This window comes from Protomyctophum parallelum (genome assembly GCF_964188405.1).
Source record: "Protomyctophum parallelum genome assembly, chromosome: 1".
Lineage (NCBI taxonomy): Eukaryota > Metazoa > Chordata > Actinopteri > Myctophiformes > Myctophidae > Protomyctophum > Protomyctophum parallelum.
This window is the reverse complement of record NC_139697.1, coordinates 107,522,282-107,534,321: the sequence shown is the minus strand read 5'-3', so window position 1 is coordinate 107,534,321 and position 12,040 is coordinate 107,522,282. Positions and strand designations below refer to the sequence as shown.

At 44.8% G+C, this 12,040-nt stretch overlaps 1 protein-coding gene across 1 annotated transcript in view; it reads left to right on the top strand.

Annotated features, from left to right (window-relative positions):
* pcf11 (PCF11 cleavage and polyadenylation factor subunit) overlaps window positions 1-9,528 on the top strand; it is a 45,237-nt gene extending 35,709 nt beyond the window's left edge. Inside the window, exons 19-22 of the mRNA XM_083781396.1 lie at window positions 802-960; window positions 2,178-2,270; window positions 7,727-7,762; window positions 8,524-9,528. Of these exons, the coding sequence (XP_083637522.1) occupies window positions 802-960; window positions 2,178-2,270; window positions 7,727-7,762; window positions 8,524-8,754 (519 nt within the window). The 3' untranslated portion in view covers window positions 8,755-9,528. The remainder of the gene's footprint in view (window positions 1-801; window positions 961-2,177; window positions 2,271-7,726; window positions 7,763-8,523) is intronic.
* The last annotated feature ends 2,512 nt before the right edge of the window (window positions 9,529-12,040 follow it).

The window sequence follows — 12,040 nt, the reverse complement described above, 5'->3', positions numbered from 1 at the left end:
TTCCGCCACAAAGACCAATCGGTTCAAACTATCCTTTGTCCCGGCTGCTATTCAACTGCTGAACAGCAAATAGCACTTTATTCTTGCCCTTTTGCACTTACTGCCCACTGATGCACTTTTGCTGACTTTGCTACTACTGTATGTCATGAATTCTCTGTCTCTGGTGCCCTGTTCTTAGTCCTGTATTGATTGTTGTTGTTGTTGTGTGGTTTTGTGTGTATTCTTACTATGATCTGGCTGCAAACCAATTATCCGGCAAGGCACAATAAAGCTAACCTTGAACCTTGAACACACACACACACACACACACACACACACACACACACACACACACACACCGACGGTGGTACTACAGTCTGGCGGTCCGCACGCACGCACACACACACACACACACACACCACACACACACCGCACGCACGCACACACACACACACACACACACACACACACACACACACACACACACACACCGACGGTGGTACTACAGTCTGGCGGTCCGCACGCACACACACACACACACACACACACACACACACACACACACACACACACACACACACACACACCACACACACACCGCATGCACACACACACACACACACACACACACCGACGGTGGTACTACAGTCTGACGGTCCGCACGCGCAAACACACACACACCGCACACACACCGCACACACACACACACACACGCTATGAGCTTGTAGATCTGCTATTTCTTTCAACAATAGCTAAAGCATAACATAATGCTAACACCAAAGGGGGGTTAAATAACTTGTTGTTTTTCTGTACTGTGTTCAGGACTGGATCGAGTTCGAGGAGGTGGCCGACCTGGAGGAACGCTCCAAGAGTCTGTTCTTTGAGAAGGTGAACGAGGAGGAAGTCCAGAAGACTCAGGAGGCGTCGAAGCAGAAAGACCCCATCAGCTCCGTCAAGGCTGCCACGGATGTGGTGGACGAGGTACTTTATATCTATTTATACTGTAGTAACATTAATACTACTGTATTTATACTGTAGTAACATTAATACTACTGTATTTATACTGTAGTATTAACCTCCAAACAGAAAGACCCCGTCAAGGCTGCCACGGATGTGGTGGACGAGGTACTTTATATCTATTTATACTGTAGTAACATTAATACTACTGTATTTATACTGTAGTAACATTAATACTACTGTATTTATACTGTAGTATTAACCTCCAAACAGAAAGACCCCGTCAAGGCTGCCACGGATGTGGTGGACGAGGTACTTTTTCTTCTTTTTAATTATTTGTTTGGTCCAAAATATTGTGTTTGTTGTTGTCATGATTTGTCACGACTCGAGTTGGCTTCGTACGACGCAAACTGTTTAGTAGCATAAACGTCAAGACGTCGAATTGCCAATTAAGTACCGGGTGCCACGGACGGCAAGACGTCTTCCCTTGGGAATTAACCCATTCTGACCTGAGATCAGGTCTTCTACATCCTGACAGTTTTCTGATAAAGCTATGTTTCTATGTCAGTCGTTGTTCGAATTTTCAAAAATAGCAGACCTACAAGCTCGTATCGCGCCACTCGGTGGCGCGATATGAGCTTGTAGATCTGCTATTTTTAAATAGCTAAAGCACGACGTGATGCTGACACCAAAATGGGTTCCCGTTCAGAATGGGTTAAAAAAAAATAAAAGAAATGCCTCTAATCTGGTGTACAGGTGATGAGATGCACATTACATGCATAATATAATTACAAATTATTTATTTCTTTATAATGGGAGAATTGGCACTCGGAGCCTAAACTGGTGACCACCAGGTGGCGCTGAAAGAGTTTTAAAAGGTCTTTAAATAAATACATTTTGAAATGTCTGTGAGGAAAAATGCATTGGGAATTATTTCCTGGGCCTGGCGTCGTCGTGACAGAATGCTCTATAGACAGAATGTGTAAATGTCCAGTGATGGTATGAGACAGTAATAGATACAGTAATAGATACAGTAATAGATACAGTAAGAGATACAGTAATATATACAGTATGATACAGAATGTGTAAATGTCCAACTGGTTCAATGATCTTGATGAGAACATTGATTGGTGATTCTAGGTTGATAACATCGGTTGTGTTAAGGCCGCTGCTGATACTGTGTGTGTGTGTGTGTGTGTGTGTGTGTGTGTGTGTGTGTGTGTGTGTGTGTGTGTGTGTAGTCCTGTGAGATCTGTGCAGAGCCCTTTGAGATGTATTGGGAGGAGGAGGAGGAGGAGTGGCATCTGAAGAACGCTATCAGAGTGGATGACAAGGTAGGTGCACACACACACACACACACACACACACACACACACACATTTGAAATGTTTATCTATGTCCACATAATGAGAAGTACAGGAATACCTTGTTACTGTACAAAGGACATAAACACTGCCAGTGCAGTTTGACAGTGGGAGAGCAGCCAGTTACAACGTGCATGGACGGCAAAGCATCGTTACATACAGTACAGCTGACATGTCGGACACAGGGCAGCATCGTTACATACAGTACAGCTGACATGTCGGACACAGGGCAGCATCGTTACATACAGTACAGCTGACATGTCGGACACAGGGCAGCATCGTTACATACAGTACAGCTGACATGTCGGACACAGGACAGCATCGTTACATACAGTACAGCTGACATGTCAGACACAGGACAGCATCGTTACATACAGTACAGCTGACATGTCGGACACAGGACAGCATCGTTACATACAGTACAGCTGACATGTCAGACACAGGACAGCATCGTTACATACAGTACAGCTGACATGTCGGACACAGGACAGCATCGTTACATACAGTACAGCTGACATGTCGGACACAGGACAGCATCGTTACATACAGTACAGCTGACATGTCAGACACAGGACAGCATCGTTACATACAGTACAGCTGACATGTCGGACACAGGACAGCATCGTTACATACAGTACAGCTGACATGTCAGACACAGGACAGCATCGTTACATACAGTACAGCTGACATGTCAGACACAGGACAGCATCGTTACATACAGTACAGCTGACATGTCAGACACAGGACAGCATCGTTACATACAGTACAGCTGACATGTCGGACACAGGACAGCATCGTTACATACAGTACAGCTGACATGTTAGACACAGGACAGCATCGTTACATACAGTACAGCTGACATGTCGGACACAGGGCAGCATCGTTACATACAGTACAGCTGACATGTCAGACACAGGACAGCATCGTTACATACAGTACAGCTGACATGTCAGACACAGGACAGCATCGTTACATACAGTACAGCTGACATGTTAGACACAGGACAGCATCGTTACATACAGTACAGCTGACATGCCGGACACAGGACAGCATCGTTACATACAGTACAGCTGACATGTCAGACACAGGGCAGCATCGTTACATACAGTACAGCTGACATGTCAGACACAGGACAGCATCGTTACATACAGTACAGCTGACATGTTAGACACAGGACAGCATCGTTACATACAGTACAGCTGACATGTCAGACACAGGGCAGCATCGTTACATACAGTACAGCTGACATGTCGGACACAGGACAGCATCGTTACATACAGTACAGCTGACATGTCAGACACAGGACAGCATCGTTACATACAGTACAGCTGACATGTCAGACACAGGACAGCATCGTTACATACAGTACAGCTGACATGTCAGACACAGGACAGCATCGTTACATACAGTACAGCTGACATGTCGGACACAGGACAGCATCGTTACATACAGTACAGCTGACATGTCGGACACAGGACAGCATCGTTACATACAGTACAGCTGACATGTTAGACACAGGACAGCATCGTTACATACAGTACAGCTGACATGTCGGACACAGGGCAGCATCGTTACATACAGTACAGCTGACATGTCAGACACAGGACAGCATCGTTACATACAGTACAGCTGACATGTCAGACACAGGACAGCATCGTTACATACAGTACAGCTGACATGTTAGACACAGGACAGCATCGTTACATACAGTACAGCTGACATGCTGGACACAGGACAGCATCGTTACATACAGTACAGCTGACATGTCAGACACAGGGCAGCATCGTTACATACAGTACAGCTGACATGTCAGACACAGGACAGCATCGTTACATACAGTACAGCTGACATGTTAGACACAGGACAGCATCGTTACATACAGTACAGCTGACATGTCAGACACAGGACAGCATCGTTACATACAGTACAGCTGACATGTTAGACACAGGACAGCATCGTTACATACAGTACAGCTGACATGTCAGACACAGGACAGCATCGTTACATACAGTACAGCTGACATGTCGGACACAGGGCAGCATCGTTACATACAGTACAGCTGACATGTCGGACACAGGACAGCATCGTTACATACAGTACAGCTGACATGTCGGACACAGGGCAGCATCGTTACATACAGTACAGCTGACATGTCGGACACAGGACAGCATCGTTACATACAGTACAGCTGACATGTCGGACACAGGGCAGCATCGTTACATACAGTACAGCTGACATGTCGGACACAGGACAGCATCGTTACATACAGTACAGCTGACATGTCGGACACAGGGCAGCAGTCATAAATCATGGATAAAGGAAACAACGCCTCCTCCAAATTGAGCGGCTTCCTATAATGGCTGAAACTGAGCAGTACCTCGCTAATTGCTTGGCTCTCCTTTTGGAAAGGCCGGCCATTTGTAAGCCCTTCACAACCAACTTATGCACATGCCCTAGGCTGCCAAAGATACAAACTAAAAGTTGACATCTGTAGCCTAGCTGTGAGATTAGCTGCTGATACTTCAGCACTTTGGTTAGAAAGGCTTCTTCCAGGCTATAGACAAAGGTACAGCCGACCTCGAGAATGAACACCTCTCTATGGTTTTCATTTACAACAATGACATCAGGGGTGTTAGCTGAAATGTTAGAGAACACAGAGTCATCATTACACATGGTTAAACATCCTCGGCTTCACAGTAGAATGCTTATAAAGCATGATGGAGGACCTGAAAATGGAAGAGATGTCTTTCGATATCAAATCCACTATTCTGTCATGCCTACATATGTAAAGGCCCCTGTAAACATGGCAACCATTTAAGATGTGGGACATGGTTTCAGCTATTTGTTCATGGCCATGATGTGAGGAGCATGATTGCCTGGAAACCAGATGGAGAGATTAAGTTTAGAAGGTAGAACCTGTAATCTCGCTTTCAAAGTAAAAACAACAATGCACTCATCAATGGCAACATTTTTGAACACAGAGTGAGAGACAGAATGGTCCGCAGCAGGAAGACATGCAGTCTGTCCTTGTAATCTCAACTCAGTCTTTGTTGTTGTGCCCATAGGAGGCGACCTCGGGCATTAGTCAGTGGAAGTTGATGCTCCGTTCCACACACAGTCATAGTCACTCTGACAGAGATACTGGGGTCAGATATAACATTCAGTCATAGTCTCTCTGACAGATACTGGGGTCAGATATAACATTCAGTCATAGTCTCTCTGACAGAGATACTGGGGTCAGATATAACATTCAGTCATTGTCGCTCTGACAGAGATACTGGGGTCAGATATAACATTCAGTCATAGTCTCTCTGACAGAGATACTGGGGTCAGATATAACATTCAGTCATAGTCTCTCTGACAGATACTGGGGTCAGATATAACATTCAGTCATAGTCTCTCTGACAGATACTGGGGTCAGATATAACATTCAGTCATAGTCTCTCTGACAGATACTGGGGTCAGATATAACATTCAGTCATAGTCGCTCTGACAGATACTGGGGTCAGATATAACATTCAGTCATAGTCTCTCTGACAGATACTGGGGTCAGATATAACATTCAGTCATAGTCTCTCTGACAGATACTGGGGTCAGATATAACATTCAGTCATAGTCTCTCTGACAGATACTGGGGTCAGATATAACATTCAGTCATAGTCGCTCTGACAGAGATACTGGGGTCAGATATAACATTCAGTCATAGTCTCTCTGACAGATACTGGGGTCAGATATAACATTCAGTCATAGTCTCTCTGACAGAGATACTGGGGTCAGATATAACATTCAGTCATAGTTTCTCTGACAGATACTGGGGTCAGATATAACATTCAGTCATAGTCTCTCTGACAGATACTGGGGTCAGATATAACATTCAGTCATAGTCTCTCTGACAGATACTGGGGTCAGATATAACATTCAGTCATAGTCTCTCTGACAGATACTGGGGTCAGATATAACATTCAGTCATAGTCTCTCTGACAGATACTGGGGTCAGATATAACATTCAGTCATAGTCGCTCTGACAGATACTGGGGTCAGATATAACATTCAGTCATAGTCTCTCTGACAGATACTGGGGTCAGATATAACATTCAGTCATAGTCGCTCTGACAGATACTGGGGTCAGATATAACATTCAGTCATAGTCTCTCTGACAGATACTGGGGTCAGATATAACATTCAGTCATAGTCGCTCTGACAGAGATACTGGGGTCTAATATAACATTCTCTGAGGCAGCCACCGCCTTAGACCGTATCCGTACCCACTCCAGGGTAACGTCAGCCCAGCAGGTCTGGCCAGTCCGACCACACACCAAAGCCAGGAGAGCGACTGTCCAGCTTTCCATTGGGTTTCCTCTTGAAGCCCAGGAAGCTATAGAGTCCGAACCATTCTCCAGGGGGACCTTGCGTCTTTTTAGGTCCAAAAAAAGAGAAGAACGAGCAAGCCTTCTCACATACTGGTCATCACTGTTCAGCATATTCAACAGATGGGAGAGACGAGAAGCAATATAAACCCCCCAGACCACCCTCACCGTTACTGTTACTGTGGAATATAATGTCACGTGTTGTGTGTGTGTTCAGGCCAGTCCATTGTCTCACTAACTGTACAGTTTTGTCAGTTAAATCACGTAGTGACTTTCGTGGAACATACAGTACATTGGAGAATAAGTGTTGTACTTTGGCTAATGCCATTACTCCGACTGCCTCCAGCTTCATGATGATCGCCCCTACCACTCATGACACACGCACGCGCGCGCGCACACACACACACACACACACACACACACACACACACACACACACACACACACACACACACACACACACACACACATGTCTGAGGGTGCTCTCCACCACAAAGACTAATGGGTTCAAACTATCCTTTGTCCCGGCTGCTGCTATTCAACTGCTGAACAGCAAATAGCACAGCCAATTACATTTAGTTTTGGGGGTCCTTGACATGAAAATGTTTGAGAATGACATAGAAAGAGGGAGACCGGAGTTTAACCCCATTTTGACCTGAGGACGATTCTACAAATACCTTCTAAAGTTTTCTGAAAAACTGATGTTTCTATATCAGCGGTTCTCAAACATTTTCATGTCAAGGACCCCCAAGATTATCTGTAATTGGCCGCCGACCCCCATCTGAAAATATGTGGTTCCAGAAGGAAAGATTTGAGTTAAAAATGTTAAAAGAATATGAGCTTGTAGATCAGCTAAAGTATAACATTAAAAACACCAAAAGGGGTTCGTGATGAAGGCTTCCTCTAGGATGCTATCTCTGATATAATACAGACACTTCTCTGGACTCTTCATCAACCACAAAAATATCTGGTCTATTAGCTGTCTCACACGCACGCACGCACGTGCGCGCACACACACAGAGAACGGTGTGTGACGTGATCTGTTTTGTGTGTCCACAGACGTACCATCCTTCCTGTTATGAAGATTATAAGAACGTAAGTACACGACAAGTACACACTTCTACACGACAAGTACACACTTCTACACGACAAGTACACACTTCTACACGACAAGTACACACTTCTACACGAGTACACACATTAGGATAAAGTTGCACGACTGTAAAGTCGAAATGGAAGTGGGGAGGAGGCTCCACTTCCGCTTTATATTTTGCTCATCAGAGCTTCCGTTGCTCCAGACTGTATGACGGAAGCATTTTTATTTGACTCCTGATCAGAGCTTCCGTTGCTCCAGACTGTATGACGGAAGCATTTATATTTTACTCATGATCAGAGCTTCTGTTGCTCCAGACTGTACGACGGAAGCATTTATATTTTACTCATGATCAGAGCTTCCGTTGCTCCAGACTGTACGACGGAAGTATTTGAACATTGCGAGAGGCAACAGACTGTGTAGTGTGTACATAGCAAAAATATATATATTTTAACCCATTTTGGACTGAGGTCGATTAAAACAAGGCTTCTAAATCCTGACAGTTTTCTGAAGATCGCATGTTTCTATATCGGTGGTGCTCAACCTTTTTCATGTCAAGGACCCCCAGAATTATCTGTATTTGGCGGCGGACCCCCTCCCCCCCCATTTTCACGATTTTGAGCTTGTAGATCTGCTATTTTTCAATACCTAAAGTATAACATAATGCTTAAGACAACCAAAATAGGTTCCTGTCCAGAATGGGTTTGGATATTTTCAGTAATCTGTTGAATAATTTACAACAATTCTGAACGATGTTTTCCAGACCTGTTCGTTCGGGGAAGCCACGCCCTCCCCCAGCACAGCGTCCAATCAGCATCCTCTGTCCGCCTTCAAACAGGAAGACACGCCCCCCTCTTCCTGCCAGTTCGCCGGCAAGCAGGAAGAGGAAGTGGAGGCGGAGGAAGAAGGGGGCGAGGTTAAGGAGATCAAACAGGAAGTAGTTGAGGAGGAGGAAGATCAGGAAGCGGCGGAGGAGGAGGAGGCGGGACTTTAACAGGAAACCAGCCTCCCGTTTCCTGTTCCTGTGCCATCTTTGTTTTTTTGTTTTTTTTTGGAAGAAGAAAAAAAAAGAAAATATTTTTTTAATCTGAGTTTTTTTTTTCTCAGAAAGAACAACAAATTCATCAAAATAAATACATTCTAGTATTTTTGGACTAAAAACCTTGATGACTTTTTTTCAGGTTTGACTTTTTTGTAAATAAAAAGAAAAGTAAAATGGAAATGGAGAAACTAAACGAAGTTTGTTTTTTTGAGGCTTGAATGTAAAACATTTAATTTATGAATTAAAGTATTTTTGGGGGGGTGGTCTCGTGTAACTTCTTGGTTGGTTGTTTTGGGGGGTCTCGTGTACCTGATTGGTCGGTTGTTTTGGGGGGGGGGGTCTCGGGGGCTCACCTGTACCTGATTGGTCGGTTGTTTTGGGCGAGTGGTCTCGTTGGTTCAGTAGGTAAGACTGAACTGTGTTTGGTTTCTGTCCATATGATCCGCTCCGGGTTTTCTAACCAACTCTGTGTCCATATTGATCCGTTACGGGTTTTCTAACCAGCTCTGTGCGTTTCAGTGATCTTTGAAAAGCAGATTTTGCCTCTTTTTGCAAAAAAAAATCGCTCAATAAAAATGACATTTTTTCACAAAGTGTTTTGTGTTTTGGTGACGTTTAAAGTTTAGCTTTTTGTTCAATTTAATAAAGTGGGTTGAATGAATATAACTGTAGCCTGTTGGTTGTTTCTGTTTGTCTAGATTCATTCATGCCGATTAAAAACCTGAAATACAACCCGTCTGCTTTTGACTCTTTAAATGTCTAGAACAGGTTCATATAGGTGGTCCATTATTTATGTATTCTGCATCTGAGCCACGGAACCACCATTTGATGACATTTAGCCTCTCAGACCCATTTGATCCACGGAACCACCATTTGATGACATTTAGCCTCTCAGACCCATCTGAGCCACGGACCACCGTTTGATGACATTTAGCCTCTTAGACCCATTTGAGCCACGGAACCACCATCTGATGACATTTAGCCTCTCAGACCCATTTGAGCCACGGAACCACCATCTGATGACATTTAGCCTCTCAGACCCATTTGAGCCACGGACCACCATCTGATGACATTTAGCCTCTCAAACCATAGCCCTAATGCAGGGAGCTCTGATCCATAGCCCTAATGCAGGGAGCTCTGGTCCATAGCCCTAATGCAGGGAGCTCTGGTCCATAGCCCTAATGCAGGGAGCTCTGGTCCATAGCCCTAATGTTTGGGAAATGTAGCAGAGTTACAGACCCATAAGGGTCCATTTGGTTCCATCTGTACACAGAGTTACAGACCCATAAGGGTCCATTTGGTTCCAAACTATCATTTAGCTGGGGACCCCTGGAACTCCCTCAAGGACCCCTATGGGTCCCCGGACCCCACTTTGGGAACATGCATTCTAAACATACAACACAGCACAGATACAGCAGAATGTAGTCTCTGATGCCACCTGGTGGTGACAACAGACAACTGCAGGATGCGGCAGCGTGTATTTCATCCGTACGACGGTGACGCGCGTCGAAAACAGCATGTGTATTTCATCCGTACGACGGTGACGCGCGTCGAAAACAGCATGTGTATTTCTTCCGTACGACGGTGACGCGCGTCGAAAACAGCATGTGTATTTCATCCGTACGACGGTGACGCGCGTCGAAAACAGCCGATGTTTAGGGTTCGTACTTAGGCTGTTTTCGACGACTGCGCAGCCGCAGTGCCGAGTCACAGAAGACTAGCTAGCCAGCTAGCCGCTAGCTGAGCAGCTAGCTAGTAGCTGTGTGTCTTCATGACGTAAAAAAGACACTTTATTTGTTGTAAAACTTTCTTTATTTGAATCGACAGTTTGTGTTAAATAATCTTCTATTTTTTAGAACAACAATAAAACACTTAAACACGTATTAATACCCATGAAGATAGCATAAAGCTATCGATAGCTAAAGCTAACTTATTAATAATAATGTCCTCACTGTATACTGCTATTATTTTAATGTTTTATTCCTTCTTTTCTTTTCTCTTTTTTCTCCAACTTTGAGCTGCATTTCATTTCATTTCATGAAAGGTGCTACAAATAAATAAATACATTTTATTATTATTTCGTTTTATTAACGCACACTGCGCATGCTCAGTTCAACCGAGCGAAGTAGTTCGGCTGTTTCCGGTTGGTCGGTGTTATTTTGAAAGGAAAGCGGAAACACGTCGTTCTTTTGAAGAATTAACTTGACACGTCGCACAAGATTTTATTTTGTAAACCCTTCACCGGAAGTGGGTGAAAGAGCACGCGCCTTTGACAACATTGTTGTGAAACACTGTTGGACGGAGAAGTGTAATTGTAGCTCTGTCAGTATAATTCAACCACCAGATGGCGTTAATACCCACTTTTCACTGCATTCTGCATCACAGTGCAGCTCAAAGCTCAGAGTGTGAAGGTCATGAGACCTCTCTCTCTCCTGTATTAACCCTATGTCTCTCGCCCTCAGAGACCTCTCTCTCCTGTATTAACCATATGTCTCTCGCCCTCAGAGACCTCTCTCTCCTGTATTAACCCTATGTCTCTCGCCCTCAGAGACCTCTCTCTCTCCTGTATTAACCCTATGTCTCTCGCCCTCAGAGACCTCTCTCTCTCTCCTGTATTAACCCTATGTCTCTCGCCCTCAGAGACCTCTCTCTCTCTCCTGTATTAACCCTATGTCTCTCGCCCTCAGAGACCTCTCTCTCTCTCCTGTATTGACCGTATGTCTCTCGCCCTCAGAGACCTCTCTCTCTCTCCTGTATTAACCCTATGTCTCTCGCCCTCAGAGAGCTCTCTCTCTCCTGTATTAACCCTATGTCTCTCGCCCTCAGAGACCTCTCTCTCTCTCCTGTATTAACCCTATGTCTCTCGCCCTCAGAGACCTCTCTCTCTCTCCTGTATTAACCCTATGTCTCTCGCCCTCAGAGACCTCTCTCTCTCTCCTGTATTAACCCTATGTCTCTCGCCCTCAGAGACATCTCTCTCTCCTGTATTAACCCTATGTCTCTCGCCCTCAGAGACCTCTCTCTCTTTCCTCTATTAACTGTATGTCTCTCGCCCTCAGAGACCTCTCTCTCCTATATTAACTCTATGTCTCTCGCCCTCAGAGACCTCTCTCTCCTGTATTAACCCTATATCTCTCGCCCTCAGATACCTCTCTCTCCTGTATTAACTCTATGTCTCTCGCCCTCAGAGACCTCTCTCTCCTGTATTAACCCTATGTCTCTCGCCCTCAGAGACCTC